Source organism: Sus scrofa, chromosome 9 (genome assembly GCF_000003025.6).
Source record: "Sus scrofa isolate TJ Tabasco breed Duroc chromosome 9, Sscrofa11.1, whole genome shotgun sequence".
Taxonomy (NCBI): Eukaryota; Metazoa; Chordata; class Mammalia; order Artiodactyla; family Suidae; genus Sus; species Sus scrofa.
In genome coordinates this window covers 67261662-67284201 of record NC_010451.4, presented here as the reverse complement: position 1 = coordinate 67284201, position 22540 = coordinate 67261662, and the positions used below count along the sequence as shown (strand labels likewise).

At 44.5% G+C, this 22540-nt stretch overlaps 1 protein-coding gene across 1 annotated transcript; it reads right to left on the bottom strand.

Moving 5' to 3' along the window:
• DYRK3 (dual specificity tyrosine phosphorylation regulated kinase 3) lies at positions 4585-15602 on the bottom strand. Its single transcript, XM_021063317.1, is given in 4 exon segments — positions 4585-6413; positions 13297-13325; positions 13328-13407; positions 15323-15602. Coding segments are annotated over 4 exon segments (1761 nt in total). The 5' UTR covers positions 15400-15602; the 3' UTR covers positions 4585-4838.

Below are 22540 nucleotides of genomic sequence, written 5' to 3'. Positions count from 1 at the left end.
GCATACAGGGTTATCGATATGATTTGTCTCTGTAGGGTGGTCATTTCAATCCCTCACCTGGTGCTGTGGCTTAAGGATTCAGCGTTGCTGCAGCTTTGGCGTAGGTCGAAGGTCAATCTCTGGCCTGGGAACTTCCATATGCTGTGGGTGTGGCAGAAAAAAAAAACAGCAAAAAAAAAAAAAAAAAAAAATTTAAACTGAGAGGCCAATCACTGGAAGAGGATGACACTTCCTGGATCTGTCCATCCCTGGCCATGGTTCTCTCCTTGTTTGGAAGACTGTTTGCAAGGCTCTATGCATAGGAGGTTATGGGGCTCTACCGACTTGTTAGCTCTGGTGAGACTGAGGAGAGAGAACAGCATGTTCTGGCAATTCCACCTGGTTCAGAGGATAAGCATGTCTTCTTAATTCTCAAAGGAGAAAAAAGCAGAGAGATGCAGTCTGAAACAATCATTGTCACTTTTCCAACTTCTGTGTTGATGACACTGACTAACAGATGCAAGAGAAATAATTAAAAATCAATGAGAAAGAGTTTTCCATGATTCACCTTAGTAGGAGTATTCTGTTAGTTGGGACAGCTTAGACCCATTAATCAGCCACTACCTAAAATTGAGCATTTAACTTAATCATGCCCGGGTAGAAATTAAGCAAAACAGAGAATGTTCCCACAAGACCAGCTGCTACAGCTCCAAACTGTTTCACAGTTGAAACTTTTTTTTTTTTTTTTCCACTTTTTCTTAGGGCCGCTCCCCCGGCACATGGAGGTTCCCAGGCTAGGGGTCTAATCTGAGCTGTAGCCACCGTTCTACACCACAGCCACAGCAACGCGGCATCTGAGCCGCATCTGCAGCCTACATCACAGCTCACGGCAACGCCGGATCCTTAACCCACTGAGCAAGGCCAGGGACTGAACCTGCAACCTCATGGTTCCTAGTCGGATTCGTTAACCACTGTGCCACAACGGAACTCCCACAGTTGAAATTTTAAATCGTTTGTTTTGTTCTATTTTTTGATCACACACTAAACCCCCTTAACAGATTAAATGTCATGAAAACTAAAATATAATGACATTGGTCAGCTAACCTGCCTGTCCCAACCCCCCTTAAAATACCTAAGAATAAAGCATGCTACTGTGGTTATAAGTCAACTTCCTCTGGTAACGGAGATCCAGCCTAGGCTCTTGCCTCTTTCTCAGAGCCCTGTGGGACAGAAGCAGAATCTTTATACCACAGTTAGATAATGGCTGTATTTTCCGTTTTATTATCAAGTGTCAAATAACTGGCCAGAAGCTGGTGGCCTCACCTTACTCTTCTGCGTTTATCCTTTCTCAAAAGGAAGAGATCAGAGATTGACTGTGCAGGTCAAATTGAAAGAAAAGAAGTGGGAGTTCCCCTGTGGCACAATGGGTGAAGAATCTGACTGCAGCGGCTCGGCTTGCTGTGGAGACATGGGTGGGATCCCCAGTCCGGCACAGTGGGTTAAGGATCCCACATTCCTGCAGCTGTGATGTAGGTCACAGTGGCAGCTCAGATTCGATCCCTGGCCTGGGAACTTCCATATTCCTTGGGTGCAGCCATAAGAAAAAAAGAAAAAGGGAAAAGAAGTGAGCACACCCCCAGTACCTGGAGGGAACCTCCAAAATCTGCACATGCTCAACAGCATCACAACAGGTTAACTCAGAGCTTCAGGAAGAGCCAGGCCTACCCACTTGAAGCTGGCATTCTTCTTTTTTTTTTCTTTAGTTGTTATTTTATTTTTAGGGCTGAACCCGAGGCATATGGAGGTTCCCAGACTAGGGGTCCTCTAGCCTATGCCATAGCCACAGCAACCTGGGATCCGAGCCATGTCTGCAACTCACACCACAGCTCACAGCAGCGCTGGATCCTTAACCCACTGAGCAAGGCCAGGGATTGAACCTGCGTCCTCATGGATGCTAGTCAGATTGTTTCCTCTGAGCCACGACAGGACTCTCTGAAGCTTGCATTCTAATACAAGAACTTGTGACAGCACATGATCAATGAACAGATCGATCATTGTGAGAGCAGAGGTAGGATGGAGTCTATGAAGATGAGCAGGTATTATCTGGATTAGCCATTTTTCCATAGTGAAAGAAAAACATGACTTTAGCAAAGAAATAAAAATTCCTACGCAGCTCTTCACTGTCCAGTAACAATTTGCACACTCAGTTGATTTAAAGTCAATTTAATTAGAGTAGTGGCATGGCAAAAAAAAATAATAATAATAAAAAGTTTTTAAAAATAAAGTCAATATAAAAACCAATAAAGGAAGTCAACCAACTTGACCTATCTAATTGAAAGGACAAAAAAGGCTAAAGAACATTCTAGAAACTGTCAGACCCAGCCTGAACCACTGTACTAACTCTGATCCAATTACTCATTCAGTGCTATGGCTGGGCGGGAATCCAAGCAAAAATTTGACAGCGGCTGAGAAAAAGGGGGCACAGGGTGACAGCTGCTAAAAACTGCAATTGTCCCTGAACTTGAAATGCACTCATAAACCTCCCCAAATCCATCTGGCACAAGCGCCACACTTTAGAGCAAGCAGCCCACTCTCCCTAACTTGAACTGGGCATCAGGAGACAGGCGTGCCAACTTGAATGACTCTGCTCTGCGTCACCCTCTCCGTTGCCAAATTTTGCCAAAAACACATCCATTCACCTTCCCAGAGCTTTCTAGAATTTGTAGTGTCATGGGCTGTCTATATTCCGGCCCAAGATCAGTAATCTCATGGTCCATCAGAAGACCACATGCCAACCTCAGCCCCAGGCTCCATTCGCTCCCAAGTCACATCTGCAAGTCACACCTGGTGCTGGCCGACCTAGGAGACATTTCATGGACAACATCAACCTCGAAATCTAGCATGTGCCAGATGCGTTTGGGGTCGCGGGTCTCTCACACTGATAATGACTGGAAAAACTACATCCCCATATGCTCTGCCTAGATAATGCAGGAGTCTCTCACAAGGTCTCCATGAACTGAGAGCCTCAGCAGGCGTCAGAGGGGCTGAAAGGAGTTGTATATCCCACTGCCTTCTGTAAATCAGGGGTAGCAGAAATCATTTGAGATTTTAAATAGTCCAGTGGCTCAGTCCCCAGAAGGACTGTCACCTGCCTCTTTTCAGAGGCCAAGGTCTCAGTCTGAACCCTGTCATGCCCTGGGGTCTTTATGCCTGAGAAGCTGGGGCCACGCTCTGGGCACCTATTCTCACAGCCTATGCAGGGGGCCATCACAAACACTTTCGGATAAGGCAAAAGGTCCTTAAGTAATAGGCCCATGGCATTTTTCTTCTTGTGACTGTGCTGCTCAACAAAAACAGCCTCCTTCCCATCTTATGGAATCTGCAGAGACTAAATTAATAAATATGGAACCAGGAGTTCCCGTCGTGGCTCAGTGGTTAACAAATCCGACTAGGAACCATAAGGTTGTGGGTTCGATTCCTGGCCTTGCTCAGTGGGTTAAGGATCCGGCGTTGCCGTGAGCTGTGGTGTAGGTTGCAGATGCTACTCGGATCCCGAGTTGCTGTGGCTGTGGCTGTGGCTGGTGGCACCAGCTCCGATTAGACCCCTAGCCTGGGAACCTCCATATGCCGTGGAAGCAGCCCTAGAAATGGCAAAAAATAAATAAAAATGGAACTGGATCATCCTGACAAGTGTTGTGAAAAGCCCTGGACTACTCTCAAGAGCACACTGTCAGGGCAGAGTTTGGGCGGACTCTTGTTTCAGAGGAGGGAGGAAGCAGAGACAGGGCAGGGGGAAAATAAAAACAGGAGCAGCGAGTTAGTTGTCTCCACCCTTCTGAGTAAGGCAGTCAGCTAGCAAGTAGTTTTTTTTGTTTTTTGTTTTCCCATATGTACACCTGCGGCATAGGGAAGTTCCTGGACCAGGGGTTGAAACGGAGCTGCAGCTGCCAGCCTATGCCACAGCCACAGGGAACAATGGCTGTGAGCTGCCTCGGCAACCTACACCACATCAATGCCAGATCCTTAACCCACTAAGTGGGGCCAGGGACTGAACCTCCATCCTCATGGACACCAGTCGGGGTCTTAACCCACTAAGCCACAACGGGAACTCCAAGCAAGTAGTTTTATTAGCAGCCCTCACTGATTAAGTCTTAGCATTCTGTGAAGCGGTGAGATATCAGTAAACTGCTTTGAGTGCCCAGGAAACAACTCAACAGCAAAATAATAATCAATGAACTAATAACATAAAATAAAAACACCATATGTGACAGAATTGAAGGGAAGAGACAGGAGCCACTGAGAGGCAGTGACTCAACTTTTCTGTGTGACCCACAGCTTCCCGGAGCTCCCCCACCCCACATCTGCCATGAGCCCTTCCACCCAGCATGAGCCCTGGAACACCTGCTAGGGAGAGACCTCACTTTGGCTCTTGCCCAGAACATAGCCACGTCCCCAGTGAACCCTCTGGAACAGATGCAGAGGGAGACTAGAAGTGAGTGGTCAGGATATACTTTCCAGCATCTCTTCCACCTTGAGAAAGGGATTTGAACCATCAGAATAATACATCAGTTGACACACCTCTGACGATAATAACAAAAGATGCACTGACCTATAAAAAGTCATTTAATATATATTCCAGGATGGCCAATACAAGCTGGTTAGGTAATTAGCCCTTGAAGAGTTCTTTTACAATCATATAAAAATGTTTTGCCTTGTTAAAAAAAAGAAATCTAGTCTAACAAAAACACATCCACCAATGGGCTTGGGTTTTTTTTTTTTCTTTCTTTTTTTTCTCATTTTCAGGTTGGCAAGGTAATTAAAAATACACACATACACATCTCCAAGCACATCACTGTCCGCTAGCTAATCAGTTTTGGCAAGACACTGCTCAGAGGTATACCACTGCTGGTTTCTGACATTAAGTTAGCTGTAAGCTTACTGGCTATTCCTACAACTGGAGGCAGCTTGGAGCCCAGACCCTGGAAAGCATTTGCAGGATTTACTACCCGTTTGCCTGACACCTTTTCAATGGTGAGAGGTCTGGGCACAGACTTGCTAATCCAAGGGTGTCTTAATGCTTGAGCTGGGGTCAGGCGGGCAGAGGGGTCCCACTGAAGACACCTTTTCAGAAACTCTATAAATAAGTAGTCATCACACCCTTTCAGAGCTGTCACCCAGTCTTTGCTGCCTGGGGGGCCCCGCTTCTTACCCCTCCGCGAACGACCCCCGACAAGCACAACCCTCCCATCTGCCTGAGTGGTCACAGAACAGTAGCGAGGTAGGCCCTTGGAGTTAATGAAGTACTTGGCACGTTTGGACTGCTCCAGGAGCTTTGGTGGAGGCATCCCTAGAAGCTCCATCATACAGGCCAGCTGGTCTCCTTCATCCTCTCCAGGGAAGAGAGGCTGCCCTGTTAAAAGTTCTGCCAAGATACAGCCAAAACTCCATATGTCAATGGGCGTGCTATAGCGGCTTCCCAGGATGATCTCGGGAGCTCTGTAGAACCGAGACTGGATATACGTGTAAAGCTTCTGGTACTCGAAACAGCTGGACCCGAAGTCAATGACCTTGGTCGCGCTGCGCCCGTGGTGTTTCAGGAGAATGTTTTCTGGCTTCAGGTCACAGTGAATGATCTTATTTTTGTGGAGAGCATCCAGGGACTGCAAGATGGACTGGGCAAACTTGCGTACGAGCTGGATGCTGAAACCCTGGAACTTGTTTTTTTTAATGAGCTCGTAGAGGTCTATGCTCAGCAATTCAAAGGCCATGCAAACGTGGTTCCGGAATGTGAAACTTTCCAGCATGTGAATGACGTTCATGCTGCCCGTTTTATCCTGCTTCTTAAGATGCTCCAAAATCCGGATCTCCTCGGCAGCTTGACGATGAAAGCGCTTTTCATTGCGCACCATCTTCAGGGCCACGTACTGGCGAAGTTTGTGGTCATAGACCCGGGCTACCTGCCCAAAGCTGCCCTTGCCAATGATTTTGAGCACCTCGTATCGATAAGCTAGGTGGTCTCGAGGCACATGGATATAGGCCCCATCTGCATCATCGTACCCCCCATTATTGGGACCACCGACCACACCATGTCTTTTTTTTGCATTTGGACCCACGAAGTAAATTTCTGGGTAATTGACGATTTCCAGCTTCTCATAAGCAGTCAGGTGGTGTTTATATTGCTTCAGCGCTTGTTCTGGAGTCAGGGGCACCACTCTGGATGTTTTCGATGAACTGCTGGATTTTACCGTATTCAAGCTATCCGAACTTTGACCCTGAGAAGTGGTAGGAGAACATTTTTCAGAGTCGTTGATGCCATTGGACTGAAAAGTACTGGATCTTCGGTTGCCAAATTCTTGAAATAGCTGTTCTACCTTCATCTCACCTCCATTCAGAAAGCGCTGGGTATGATCTCTTGTTAAATGCTCAGTAGGGATCTACGGCAAAGAGAAACGAATCTATGTTTAAGTCATTAAAAGCAATGGAATGATGAAAGAACCCTCCCCCGACTGAACAAAACAAAACATGTCCAGGTGTGTAGTTAAAAGACCCAAAAGTAAGAAAAGAAGTCTCTAGAAACTTGTGTTACCCTAATCCTCAGACTCCCCAACTGTTATGGCTATCCCAACCCTCTGTATATGCCTTGCTTTGTTTTTGGGTTTTGTTTTTGTTGTTGTTGTTGTTTTTTTTTTTGTCTTTTTGCCTTTTCTAAGGCCGCTCCTGCGGCATATGGAGGTTCCCAGGCTAGGGGTCTAATTGGAGCTGTAGCCACCGGAGCCACAGCATCGCCAGATCTGAGCTATGTCTTCGACCCACACTACAGCCCACGGCAACACCAGATCCTTAACCCACTGAGCGAGACCAGGGATCGAACCTACAACCTCATGGTTCCTAGTCAGATTCATTAACCACTGAGCCACGATGGGAACTCCTGCCTTGTTTTGTTTAAGACAAGGTGGTCTTGTTACCATCCCCTAAACATGCTAGTTCCTTCTATTAGGTATGTCTTCCTCTTGAGACTCTTTTCACCCCAACTACTCAAATCCTACACTCTTTCAAAGCCCAAGTCTAGTCGTCTCTCTTCCATTTGGAACTACTTTGGGCCCATACTAACTATGGCTCCATTCACATCCTAACTTTAGCTTTTCAAGTCTAGCACATAATCTGGCACTCACACACTCACACACACCACACACACACACACACACACACACACACACACACAACTGCCTTATAATGTTTACTAGTTGTTATTTCAAGCTTCTTCCCAAATCTTAAGGGCATATAGCAGGAGCAAAATAATGCATATAGAAGTATTCCATCAATGATAAAATACTGTTAAGGGACAGAGGCAGGATATCAACCCAGGTCTTCTGAAGGCCAGTCCAAAACAGAATTTGGCACTAGGTTCTCTGAGTCCTGTCCCTCTCCAGGAGGGCAGGAATGCTAACCATGGCCTGGAATCGACCAAAGCCTCATTGTCTACTCCCAGGTCCCCAATAAAGTTATTGCATCTTTCTAGCTCAGTTCATTGAATCACAAACATTCTAATCCAGAGAGAACTCTTGAGATCACTGAGGCTGATTCTTTAAGTGTCTGATGAATAACAGTGAAAATACAGGGCCCCCGGGGTGTTTCTTGTAAAACTCTCCTCAAAGCGCCTCTTCCTCTCTTTCTCTCTCTCTCTCTCTCTCTTGCTCACAGACACATACACACAACTACTCTTCCTCAACAAGAGCCTACGTGACGCAGGGATACTCCTCTTTTTACTTGACGCTGCATCACCTTTTTCTGTGAACAGTAACCCATGGAAGAAAACTCTACTTATTAAATACCTCTGAAATGACATGAGAGCCTTTGAAATCAGATGCAGGAAAAGAGAAGCTAAAAGCCAAACACTAAAAAAACTACTAAGAAAAATATAAGAAGGTGCTAGAAGGAAAGATAAAAAAATGCTAAATCTTTTGTTTAAAAAAAGAATTCTGAGATGCTTCAAAGAACAACAATTTTTCTTTTCTTTTCTTTCTTTTTTTTTTTTTGCTTTTTAGGGATGCAACCACAACATATGGAGGGTCCCAGGCTAGGGATCCAATTGGAGCTACAGCTGCCAGCCTACACCACAGCTCACGGCAACACCGGATCCTCAACCCACTGAGCAAGGCCAGGGATCGAACCCACAACCTCATGGTTCCTAGTTGGATTCCTTTCTACCGCGCCATGATGGGAACTCCCAACTACCTTTCTTAATGGACCCTGAAGAACTGTACTCCCAACCTGACTGACTGAAAGCCTCTATGATCAGGGGTATGTAATTTCAGAGGAGCTCTGAGCTACAGTTACAATCTCTTAAAACAGGGGACAGATTAGGTGATGATTCAAAGTGGCCAAACATTTAAAAGATAGAATTTTATTTTTTTAATTTATTTTGGCTGTGCCCGAAGCACACAGAAGTTCCTGGGCCAGAGGCTGGACCCACGCCACCGCAGTGATCTGGGCTGCTGCAGTGACATCACTGGATCCTTAACCCACTGTACCAGAAGGTAACTCCTAAAAAATAGAATTTTAATATAACCTAAGAAAACAACACCTGACCTATCATCTAAATAAAGAAAAATACAAAAGATTAAAATAACAAAAAAATGAGGATAAAAAACATTTAAGCTTTGTCATACTTTAGACAGCCCTCATTTAGTTATAAAAGCAGGACATTAGTTCCTGCCTGCTCCTTTTAGGTCATTTAATCAATTTAAACATTTATAGAGTACTACAGTTACAAAAATGAGGTACTACACAATCTTACACATAAGTAAAGCAGCCAGTATAAACGCACCCATACTTTGGCACTGGGTTTTTAAATAAAGAGGCAAGTGAGGTCGGGTTGTGGCTCAGGGGTAATGAACCTGACTAGTATTCACCAGGATGTGGGTTCGATCTCGGGCCCTGCACAGTGGGTTAAACATCTTGTTAAGGAGCTGCAGCATAGGTCACTGATGAAGCTCGGATCTGGCATTGCTATGGCTTTGGCATAGGCTGGCAGCTACAGCTCTGATTTGACCCCTAGCCTGGCAACCTCTATATGCTGCAGGAGGCCCTAAAAAGACATAAATAAATAAATAAATAGGCAAGACACAGACCAGGAGAAATCTCTGATACCAAAATAGACAACTATCAATATTCAAGAAAATAAAACAGGCCTTTAGATAGAACCTAAATACCTTTTCAACTACCATTCATATGAACACTAATTGTTCACGACTGTAAAAGTGCTAAAAAAAAAAAAAAAGTGGCTTCAAGGCACTACAATCTATTAGGAGAATAAGAGTTGGCTGAACTAGGGAATTATAATTATTTGGTACTAGGTAGATTTAAATAACAAAATCAAACATTTGCATGCATCTCAGCCAATTTTCCCTTCAAGTTTTTACTACCTAACGTAAATGCATCTAAACATTGACTACTAAACTCTTGGGGACACATTCAAATGGCCTAGATTGGGGTCCTCGTTACACTGATCAAAAGGTGTAGGACAGGCTTAACCTTTAGCCCAGTTTCTTAACCTCGGTTTCTTTTATCTGTAAAATGTGGATAATGATATCTCCTTGCAAGATGTTTTGTGAATCAAATTATAACTAAGAATATAGGAGTTCCCATCGTGGTGCAGCGGAAATGAATCCGACTAGGAACCATGAGGTTGCGGGTTCGATCCCTGGCCTTGCTCAATGGGTTAAGGATCTGGCGCTGCCATGAGCTGTGGTGTAGGTCACAGACGTGGGCTCGGATCTGGTGTTGCTGTGGCTCTGGCGTAGGCCGGCAGCCTCAGCTCCGATTCGACTCCTAGCCTGGGAACCTCCATATGCCGTGGGTGTGGCCCTAAAAAAGCAACAAACAAACAAGCAAAAAAACACTATATGCGAAAGACATTTACAAACTAGGAAACATGTTAAAAATACTGGGAACAATTAGGCAAAATTCAACATATTAATACTAAATATATTAAGGCTTAAACTCCTATACACCCTCCCTTCCCCTTCTCAGCTCATCTCTTCTGTCTCTGTTGGCACCTTCCTCCATAGCTGCAGACTCGTCCTCCACTAGATGTGTGGCATTAAATATGCTTCTGCTCCATGAAGGCTCCCACCACTGACCTTCCCTTAGGTTGCATGGGAACACCTCCCCCACTTTCTCCCCCACCTAAAAAAACCTGCTTCCAACTTGCTATACAGTTTAATGTGTTACCTCTCCAGAGAGATTTGAACTTGAACAGAAGATCAATGCCTTAACCCCAGGGAATGACTCTCTAGGAACTGTAGTCATCAATGACAAGCTGGTAGGAAAGGTATTTGTGGTCCAGGGTCCATCCCTGGGATATCTCACCTACTCTGCCTACATGTAGGGCTGCGCTGGCTCTGGAGGTCTTCGTCTCTGTTTGTGATAAAGAGAGGGTCTCAGGTACAGAACACTAATAACAACAGATGTAGTAACAGACACGGAATTTCCATAGACTATTACAATAAGATTAAGGATGTCATGTGGATTTCCTGACTCATGGTTTTTCCTTCAAGTGAGCCTGAATCTCTCTCTCTCCAAATTAAGTCTTTTGGTGTGTGTGTCTTTTAGGGCTGCACCCGCGGCACACAGAGGTTCCCAGGCTAAGGGTCGAATGGCAGCTACAGGGGCCAGCCACAGCCATAGCCAGAGCAACAGAAGATCCAGATCTGAGCCGCGTCTGTGACCTACACCACAGCTCTTGGCAACGCCAGATTGTATAACCCACTGAGCGAGGTCAGAGATCAAACCCGCATCCTCATGGATTCTAGTCGGGTTCTTAACCTGCTGAGCCGCTATTGGAACTCCCTAAGTCTTATTTTGACCTTTAGATCTATACAGGAGTATGCAAATTTTATGCCAAAGCCAGCTAGATACCTCAGAGGGGCTGTCTTGCCCCCACCGTTTTTCTCTAGCTTGTCGCCCTTATCACATCCTCCCCTCACACAGCCTGTATCAGGCTGCTACGCATGTTTTCATGTTTTCAACTCATGTTTTCATATCCTACTCATGTTTTCAACACAGGCTGTACTTTCTCTCTGCAAGTGTGGCTCCCAGAACAGAACACGGCACTCTGGGTCTGGTCCACTATGGATTGTCCAGGTTTCAATCTCCAACGAATTGGCAGAATTCCAGTAAGGAATTTTTCCACACAGGGAGGGGTTCTCTCCTTATCTTTCTTTCCTTTCCTGTAAATAACTCAAATACTGGCCTGAATCAAATATGTATCAAGTCGACTTGCTATAAATAAGATCTTCCTTCCATTGTTCTAGGAGAATCTACAATTTTCGTGTATGTTAAAGGCAAATAGTTAGAAAACACTGTGTTTCTAGCCTAGGGTTATAATCACAATAACTGAGCAATGTCTACATCGACTTCAAACATTTTAGCTATGTAATTATGTCCACAGAGACAGATAAAGCCAGATTAATCCTGTTTTCTTTAAGAATGTTTCCCATGCGCTGTTAATTTGGAGAGCTCTTGATGTTTCGAACAGAATCTTCAACTGTGTTCATCAAGCCTTACCAGAGCTTGTTGAGAGATTCCAAAAAGGAATCTCCTTCTCATCCAGATATAAACCACCACCCACTCTCTCATTTATGCCCCTAAATCTCTGGAACACAAAGCCAACCCACTAAAAGCCTCGGGGCAGATGGTTTATAGGTTACAATGAGAATGTAAGGGTATCTTGCATAAACAATGAAGCTAAAGGACTTTGTGAAATGAGCAACAGGGTCCTGGGATGGAGTCATAGCATAATGAACTAGAAGTGTCACTAAGAGCTCAAAAGCTCTTTTTTTTCAGCAAAGTTTGCAAAACTGGGTTAGAATCTAAAATCCTATGTTTCCCAAACTGTGTTATTCTGAATACCATACAGTGAAAAACCCAGTTTGATCTTGAAATATACAATTTAATTTGTATATTAAAGAAGAAGGTGACACTGGCCAACTCTAAACTAAAGTTAAAATGGACCTGAAGTCACCTGACAACCGGTAGCAAAAGTTTCCTATAGAGACATGCTAATTGTCAGCAAGTAACCAAGAAACCTGATAGTCAACACAAGAAGTACGTATGTGCTTCTGGAACTCTTAGAGGTTTTTACATTTTAAAGAAATAAGCTTGCAGAAAATGAAAAGGAAACTTACTGCACTTTGGAAGGGAGATTAAAAATAGAGTAACCAGCATTCCGAATATATTTAGCCCATGTTTTGTAATATTATTAGCCTTGAAAGTAGTGAAAAGGTTGATTTTAATAGCAAAAGCTGACAAAAAGTTGGAAAGAAATATGAAAAATGAAAGCAGTTTTCTAAAATATAATTTTAGGTATATGAAGGAGAAATATTGATAAATTAGTCTACTCAACTATTCCATTTGTTCATCAGATGATAATGCAGCAAATTTTAAAGTCACAGGACAGCTTTTCCCTGCCATGGAAGCCACCCAAACCCTGCTCTCCTTATAACTCTAGGCAGGCTGAGGCAATGAGAATTAATTTTTTTTTTATTATCTTGAGTAAAATGGTGTCAAAAGCTAAATGTCTGTAAGCTTCAAAATGATTAAATGGATCAAAACCAAACTGAACTGTTCAAGCCTTATTTATGATCTCTAAAATGTTCTCCTAAGTGTACTTTTAAGTGAGGGCTTGGGAAAAAAGATCTGCAGATCTCTAAGTTCAGGGGTATTTTTTGTTCCTTGCTTTTGTTAAAATGAGCCATCGTAATATAATGTATATATCACTCTATTAAAAAACGCAACATCAGAGTTCCCGTAGTGGCTCAGCAGTAACAAACCCCACTAGCATCCATGAGGTTGCAGGTTTCATCCGTGGCCTTGCTCAGTGGGTTAAGGATCCGGTGCTGCCGTGAGCTGTGGTGTAGGTCAAAGATGTGGCTCGGATCTGGTGTCCCTGTGGCTGTGGTATAGGCCAGTGGCTACAGCCCCGATTTGACCCCTAGTCTGGGAACTTCCATATGCTGCACATGTGTACGGCCCTAGAAAAAAAAGGAAAAAAATTGTCTAGATAAAGATAGTATCCTCCCCCACCAATGCCATATATTTCCCCCTGTGATTGAAAGGAAGAGGTTGGGCTCCAAATCAAAATCATTCTAAAAAGCTAAACTTGGGCCACAGAAATTATTTCAGAGCCAAGAGAAACCAAATAGAAATGAGAAAGTCTGGGTTACCAGTGAGATGTAACTGTACTTTGAGCATTTAAAGTGGTACTTCCTCTTTTCCAGGGCCATTAGAGCACAAAGAATGACTTCATTTACTTACATTCAGTCTTCTGGGTAGAGGCGGTTCAGAGGATTGCAGAGTGCATTTGAACAGGGTGGGCATTTGGTTTCATCTATCATCATGAAGGTATCATAGACACCATCCCCCAATCTAGTTGAAAGGATTACGGATAAAATCTGTCAGTAACTGAACGACATAAATGTGTATTTCCAAAACACCCAGTGTTTCACTGTTTCATATCTGCTACAAAGAATAATTAACATAAACAAATGTCCACACTGTGTTTTGGCACTGAGCACAAACCACTGGGGTATTTGGCAGAGGAAGAGAGGAAACTCAACTTTTCTTCCTTTGTTTTGTTCTTATAGAAAGGACAGCATTTCCAGCTTTGTATTTTGAAATAATGAAAATAAGTCTTACCTTCTGAATGTTGTTAACACCAGGGACTATCAGAAGGATCTCATTTAACTTACGACTTAAAAGCGAAGGTTAGTTTATATCTGAAACCTAAAGCTAAACATAGCAAACAAACAAGGCAGAGAACTGCATTTTCCAAGTCAGAGATTTGGATTCTAATCTCAGCTCTACCACCGGCTACACTACCCTCCTCTCTGAACCGGTTTCCACATGTTGTAAAGGGAAGAATAGCTCCAGTCCACCTACTCTGGGTCTTACAAGCAAGAAATAAAAGGTCTTCTTAGAGCTGTCTTATTTTGATTTATCCATTCATCTACCTACTTAACATCTATCTAACTTGTAGAAAAAGACAGTGAATTCTACAGCAAATACTAAAGGGATTCTATTACAAAATGTACTAATTTCACGTCTTTACCCACTTAATTTTCTGTGGCTGGTGGAAGCTAAATGCCAAATGATCAAGGATCATTTCTCTATTCTTTAACACAGTGTCTCCACCACTATAAGGGAACACAAAAGATGGGAGAGGATTTATTTAATCCCCAAGATGGCCCTGAATAATGTATTTCATTTGTCACCAAGAACGTGCATTTCCCAGTAACACATATCAGCATTTCATTGTATCATTTTTACATGATATAAATACAATGATAATGACCTAGCTGCAAGCGAAGAATTTTTTTTAAATCTTTGAAACTGGAATATTTTAGTTTCTTTTAAAAACTGTTCTCTAAAGTTAGTTCTAGTGTTTTCTTAATCGATGTGTTATAGGAATACCAAGAGAAAAAAAAAAACCACCCCAAAACAAAAACCAAACAAACAAAATATCTACTACAAATATTTTTGGAATGTTCTCTTTTGAAAAACCATGCTCACATTCTGATAGAATTATTTGTCTTTAACGAGAAATGCTTCATTGACAAGAACGAAAAATTCTAGATGTGACTCTCTGCCAACAGCACGAACAAAACAAAATGGTACAGGCGAACACATTTAAAGAAAAAGACTGAAGATCTACAAGATTTCCTATAAATAGCCAAAGGAAATTACCCAAAGGAAGTCTCCATGCAAATGAAGTGTGTGTGTGTGTGTGGGGGGGGGGTTCCTACTCTCCATTGTGGTGTAAAAACACAAGGCAAGGTGGCGAATCTCTCAAAATAGGATCGGCAGAAAGCCCTCCTCGGCTGAGCCTCTCACCTGCACATCCGGAGCCAGACCGCACCCCTCGCGGCAAAGCCCATAGAGTTCAGCCCTTGGTAATCTGCTCTATGCAACAGGACTTTGAAAAGTGTTGCTCCCTGTCTCCTCCAGTTTGCTAAAATGCCTCATAAAAAGTCCTAGCTTCTTAAGAGTTCCTTACCATATACCCCCAATCTAGGCTTCAGGGATAGTCTGGAGAAGGTGGGGATTCTCCTTTCCCTAACTCCGCTCTAGCCCCCTCCCACGCTGGGCTGGGGGGAGGGGAGCTGATGGAGAGGAAGAGGGTGGCTTGGTCCCTAGGAGAGAGAGGGTCAGACCCCTTCGCCTCATCCCTCGAGCGGGGGTCTCGCTCAACCTCCAGCCCAGCTCTTCCCCACCCCCAGATCTCGTCTGCCAGAGCCGGCTGCTCACTGGGGCGCCCCAGCCCGTTACCCCGCGGCGCCGTTACCTCCGCTGCTGGGGCGGGAGTCCAGCTCCCGGCTGCCCCGCATCCTTTCGCCCGGGCCCGCGAGCGGTGCCTCCCATCCGTCAGCTCGGGACCCCCGGGGGGGAGGGGCGGCGGTTGAAGGATCCAGCAGGCAGTGTCCACCTGCACTAGGGCGGCTGCCTCCCGGAACGCGACGCTTCCCCAGGAACTCGCGTCCAGACACTGCAGCTCCACGCGCCTTTGCTCGGGACTGGCCCCGGACGGGAACAGCAAGACAAGCACCAGGGCGGGAGGGGGAGCGGAGTGGTCGCCTAGCAACCGCGGCACGCCCCGGGAAACGCCTCTGCGCAACTACGCGTTGACGCACAAGGGCGGGGTGAAGCCTCTCCCTACCATGAGGCGAGCTTGTACGATGCTGCAGCCGGCTCCTGGAGGCCGGAGGTACAGATTCTGCTGTCTGGGCAGCGGAGGTTCTTTGGCCGCAGGTTGAGGCCGGGGCGCTCCGGCGCGGGAGGGAGACAGGCCCTAAGGCGGGTTTGTGAAATAGCACTTAGTCCCGGATTTCTGCGACAGAACTGCGGTCCGCCCCTCACGGTCAACTGTCCCTTAGCAGGTTGCAGCCAGGCGTTCTAAAACCTGCCTTGAATATGATTAAATAAATAACTTTTCAGACTTGCTCACCGAGGAGTTGTCCCTCCGGAGAATAATGAGTTAACGAAGGAGAGCAATAATAACCCATTTTGTGACACTACCTGCGCTACGAACATTTTATTTAACCTCAGAAATCATACCAGATGATGATTTCTTTTAGATTTAAATTAACTAGGATCCGGAATTTAAGCTGAGGTTTGTCTGACTTCCTTTTAATGGGATCCCACGCATGGTAGGGCTCTAAGAGCCATTTTACGGATGAGAAAACCGAGGCCAGAGAAGCCGTGCTTCCTCGGGATCATCTAGTTGGCGAAGCCTGAGCCAGCTGTCTCCAAATTCCCAGGCTCCCTCCTGCTGCACCAGGTCCCCTGGAAATCTCTTCCTTTTTCCTTGGAATGGGTGGGAGTTTTCCCTCTTCATTTTCTGAAAAGTTAAGGTACCTCGGCAGCACCAATGTTAAGCGGATTTCCATATCTGAAGTGAAAGAGAAAGAGGTTAAAATAAAAGAATACCAGTGTTGTTTTCTTGAGTGTGACATCCAGTCGGATTTTCTACATTTACAAAGCACGAGGCAGGCCTCCTGACCAAGAGAACGAAATGTTCTTAAAATGCTGAACATGGGCGCCACCTGGTGGGGATTGGGGACTTACTGTCCTAACTCGGCAAAGCATAGTCCATAAATCTGAAATTTTCCATCCAAGGCTCATTTCCGTGTGACTAAAAGTCATACTCCCTGTTCTCATACCTTCAAGTAAAAATGTCCTTAAAATCCAAAGGCTCTTCGCTTTATAAATTAAGAATGTTTCGGTTTTGGGAAACTTTATTCTTTGTGATCCATGTTTCTTTACCCTAAGATATAACTACAAATTCAAACGTTTTCTTCCCCGATATCTAAATTTTTTTCTAATCTTATCAATAAGCTCTTTTTAAAACCTCACCCTGGAGTTCCCGTCGTGGCGCAGTGGTTAACGAATCCGACTAGGAACCATGAGGTCGCGGGTTCGGTCCCTGCCCTTGCTCAGTGGGTTAACGATCCGGCGTTGCCGTGAGCTGTGGTGTAGGTTGCAGACGCGGCTCGGATCCCGCATTGCTGTGGCTCTGGCGTAGGCCGGTGGCTACAGCTCCGCTTCAACCCCTAGCGTGGGAACCTCCATATGCCGCGGGAGCGGCCCAAGAGATAGCAACAACAACAACAACAAAAGACAAAAAAATAAAAAAAATTAAAAAAAAATAAAACCTCACCCAGCCCTTCCCCCACGCTTGCCCAACTAGAGCAATCCTGCTTCCATATGGATTTGTATTTGGACTCCTGTGCAAGCTTTTGTTTGAAGGAAGAGTTCCTTGGCAACAAAAGGTTTGCTGTTGAGGGCCTTTCCAGCTCTAAGATTGCAAAATTCTATTAAATAATCATTGTTCTTAGTACTTATGTGGACACCTCAGACCATTTTACTGCCCTAAACATTCAAATGGGACTTGCCCCCACAAGTTTCCTTACTTCATTCTGAATCACTGTTTTTCCTCCAGGTCTGTCTTAAGACATATCTACATAAGCCAACTTGAAGCATTCCTTCCTGCTCCCCTTCCTGCCCCTGAGGTGGGAAAACACAGAGCCTTTCTTTGTCTTTAGCCTACTGGTCCCAAGGTCAAGGGATCAAGGATTACTTGAGTGAGGGTGCTGGAGCTTCATGAATCTCTGACCTTAGTGACCCAAGTACTTTCCAGTATTTCTTCAGAGAGCCCCTGTTTCATAGCAGTGAGGATGGATCAAAGCCCAATGAGGGATCTAGCAGGAGCCTCCTATACCCCCACTGAACTGCTACCCTCTGTGCTCTCCAGCTTCTAAGCAGCTTCTACATCATTTATGCTCTTTCTTTTTTGGGGGGGGTAAAGGAGAAAAAGGTAACTATTGCTTTGCCAGGCAAAGGGGGCTACAGAAGGCTACCACCTGGTTAAAGACTGTGACTATGCTCTTTCCAACACCCTTATCAAAGAACTGAGTTCGCCTCTTGGTGTTGAGCCAAAAGACACGACAAAGTCAAAAGAGCGAGAGAAGAAAGGATTAATTCCTTGCAGCAAGTAAGCAGAATACTGCCGATCTTTACCAAAGCAGTATCTCCCAGAAGAGTCAGACTGGAAAAGTTTAAAGCTAAGGGTATATGCGTATTCATGAAAGGGCTTGGGGGCTTGACAGAGTTCAAGTTTTAGTTGGTTGAAGTCAGGAGGGTCATCAGATGTCAACATCATCATCCCTTAGGCTCCAGTTGATGGTAGTTGAGGGCGCCAGTCTTTTGCCATTGAAACAGAGCCGGGAGTCTATGACTTCTCTTGCCTGATCAGAGGCAATGCTTCTGCATTCTTTTCGTCCCTTGAGATAATTAATTACTGAGACTCATTCAAGGGCAAGCACTGTAGCCAGGTTTAGATCACAAAATGTCCTAGGTCAAAAATGACTTTCCTTTCTGTCAAAAAAGCCATGTCTAGTTCTCTTTCTCTGGGGACTCCCAACCCTATCTGCTTACACTCCCAAGTCCCACTCAAGAGTAGTTCACAGTCTTTATTGTCTCACTCAATGTAGCTAAAGCCAGATTTATCTATCATGGATTAGCCAAATACCATATAAGGTACCTGCCTGCTCCTTGAAGCCAGTACTAATACATCTGCAAAATAAGGACCCAAACCAAAAAGTGTTTTTTGAAGACTATTCCAGGGTCTTTAAAAATCATCAAAAAAAAAAAAAAAAAAAAAAAAGAAAGAAAGAGACATTTGTTACTGAGCTTTGGCCTCCTTTTACAGAGAAGCTACAGACATTTACAACAATTAATAAATGTTTGGTGCCACACTGAGATATTTTATATAAAATGCACATTTTTAGAAGTTATTATTGGCATTTATATTTGCCAATCTACAGAATGCTAACGTGAATGACAGTTCTTAGTTGCTTACTTCATGATCTTCACTGGAAAGGAAGGTTTTAAGGGTTGTGTGTTCTAATTTAAATATGTTAATTTAAGGAGTTCCCGTTGTGACTCAGTGGTTAATGAATCCGACTGGGAACCATGAGGTTGCGGGTTTGCTCCCTGGCCTTGCTCAGTGGTGTTGCCATGAGCCATGGTGTAGGTTGCAGACATGGCTCAGATCCTGAGTTGCTGCGGCTGTGCCTTAGGCAGGCAGTTGTAGCTCTGATTTAACCCTTAGCCTGGGAACCTCCATATGCCATGGGTGCGGCCCTAAAGACAAAAGACTACATAAATAAATAAATTAGGCTACTAGAAATAATAAAGGAAACATTTTCGTATATAGTTGCAAAGTAGGATTGTGTTTTCAGTAAAAGAAGTTGTGAGGAATGGAACTGCATTTTGTTAAGGGAAAAGAAAGTCTTCTTTTCCTAGAGCTGGTTGTTTCTGGATGGGAACTAAATAAGGAAAAGCTAATATGGATACAGAAAGTTATACAAGCTTTGTGGAAAAGGAACCCTGAGAAAAGAGTTTTGTACATGATCAGGGCTAGCTAAGCTTAGAGTAAATTTTTTTTTTTTTAATTTTTAATTTTTTTTTTCCTGCTTTTTAGGCTGCACCCGAGGCGTATGGAAGTTCCCTGGTTAGGGGTCAGATTGGAGCTGCAGCTACTAACCTACACCACAGCCACAGAAATGCCTGATCCAGACACATCTGTGACCTACAGTGCAGCTTGCAGCAATGCTGGCTTTTTTTTTTTTTTTTTTTTTGTCTTTTTGCCTTTTCTAGAGCTGCTGCCGCGGCATATGGAGGTTCCCAGGCTAGGGGTCTAATCAGAGCTGTAGCCACTGGCCTACACCACAGCCACAGCAATGCCAGAACCTTAACCCACTGAGCAAGGCCAGGGATCGAAACTGTTGTCCTCATGGATACTAGTTGGATTCATTAACCACTGCACCACAACGGGAACTCCTATTTACTAATTTTTTGCAGCAAATTTTTCACCCAGTAAAATGCACAGCTCTTAAATTTATATTTTGATGAGTTAACAAATGTGTACGCCTGTGAAACACACACCCCAATCAAGACACGGACTACTTCTATAACCCCAGAAAGTCCCCTCCTGCCCCTTTCCAGTTAATTATCTCACCGCAGGGAAAAGCACCGTAGGTTAGTGTTGCTTATTTGTGAACTTCATAAAAGTGAAATTACGCAGTATGTACTCCTTAGTGTCTGGCTTCTTTCTCTTAACAAGTTGCTTTTGAAATTTGCCCTTATGGGTGCATATCTAAGTAATTTATTCTTTTCTACCAAGGTCTAGGAATGCAGTGAGTGGATTTACCACTGTCAATGAACATTTGGGTTTTTTCCACTTTGGAGCTATTATGAATAAAGTTCCTAGAAACACTGTGTACAGATCTTTTTGTGAGCATGTATTTTTATTTCTCTTATATTAGTTTCACAGGGCTTGTGTCAGTTTCTCTTGTGTTAGTTTGTGGGATCCTTAACCTACTGAGCAAGGCCAGGGATAAACCCGCATCCTCATATATACTAGTCGGGTTCGAGTCCACTGAACCACAATGGGAACTCCCAAAGCTGTAGCTTTCTGAGCTGTAAAAAGATTTCACTTCTGAGCAGCTATACAAATCTTTTTTTTTTTTTTTTTTTTTGTCTTTTTGCCTTTTCTGGGGCCGCTCCCGTGGCATATGGAGGTTCCTAGGCTAGGGGTCGAATTGGAACCATAGCCGCTGGCCTACACCAGAGCCACAGCAACGTGGGATCCAAGCCGAATCTGTGACCTACACCCCAGCTCACAGCAACACCGGATCCTTAACCCACTGAGAAAGGCCGGGGACTGAACCCACAACCTCATGGTTCCTAGTCGGATTTGTTAACCACTGAACCACAACGGGAACTCCCAGCTATACAAATCTTGTTTTGCCCAATCACCAGTGTCTGAGGGTTCCTACCGACTCACCTGGGATCCTCAAACTCATAACCCTATTAGCTTGGGGATATGAGTTTGAGGGAGGCAATGAAGAGGAGAGTTTTAAAAACCCAGCTGAATACCTAGTCTGAGCGGCCCCAAGAAAAGGGAAAGGACAGATGGGCATCATATTCACAAAGAAAGATTTCACCTTGCTGAAGTAGGGGGCAGCTGGGGGCTCCCAAAGGCACGTGGGGCAGGCTAGCTGGGAAGTGGTTGTGGCTCTTCTCGGACTGGGTGCCTTGGTCTTGGCTGGCACCCACCTAGTGCAGAAGACCTGCCTACACAGCAGAGCTGAGCTGGGCATGGTAGAGCTCTGCCTTCTTCAGCTCTGCCTGTGGTTTTATTTTGCAAGTGCAAGCGCCTGATGTGTGTATCTTTGCTTCCTGTGTCCCCCTTTAATATTGTGAGTTCAATGGCTTAGGCTTTTAAGCTTTCAATGTTTATACTGTAAGCAAAAGAGCCAGTGGAGGATGATTTCCTGGGAGAGCAGCTGGACTGCTTCCGTCACAGTGACATGGACCCATGGGCTATCTGAGGAGGCACCGGGGGTAAGAAATGCTTGTGTTCCTGTATTAGCTATCCAGGGCCACATAACAAACCATCCCCAGGCTTAATAGCTTAAAACAATAATTATTTACCATCTCATGATTTCTGTGGCTTAGGAACTGAGATGGGGCATAGTGGAATGACTAGTCTCTGCTCCTTGATGGCTGAGGCCTCAGTTGGAAGACTTGAAAATATGTGGGGTGGGATGACTTGCCCAGGGCAGGCGGCTGTGTTTCCAAGGTGGCTCAATCTCATGGCTGGGGAGGTGATGCCAGGAGGTGGGTTCCTTTCCACATGGACTTTTTTACAGGCTTCCTGAGTGTCCTTTCAAGGTGATGGATGAGTGGTTCCCCCAGAGCAAGAAATCTGGGAGACCAAGGTAGAAGTGACAGGGTCTTTTATGACAGCCTCATGAGTCAAGTCACACACTGTCATTTTGACCATATACTAATGGTTACAGGAGCCAGCCCTGGTCTTATGTGGGAGGGGACCACATAAAGACATGACGACCATGGAGAACCCTCTCGGAGTCTGCCTGCCATGATCTACCGTCTTGCATGTGCCTCTTGCATGCAGAACATATGAATCCTTCCCCAAGTCCCCTCACATTTCATTCCTTTATCTGTTCAAAATTAGGGTTTCAGAAAGGATGAGCCATTGGCCCAAGATCACACTGCTAGAGAGAAGTCAAACCATAATTTGATCTTGCGATGTATCACGAATTTTTTTTATAAGCACTGTGAATTTCTTTAATTAATTTGGAGAAAAAACCTCCCAAATAATGTCTGAACACAAAACATTCATTAAAGGGTCCAGGAGTTTCTGTTGTGGCACAGTGGGTTAAGGATCAGAATGCAGCAGCTTGGGTCCCTGTGTAGATGCAGTTTTGATCCCCCCTGGCTGGCACCGTGGGTTAAAGGATCCTGCATTGCAGCAGCTGGGGCTCAGATTCAATCTCTGGCCAAGAGACTTCCATTCGCTGCCAGTCAAAAAATATTTTAAATAACACATTTGAAGATTATCTGTATAGTACCTGGAACTAGAGTGGATTCCCCGTTATTGTCATTATCACTCCAAGTAAATTAAAGAACAGGAGGA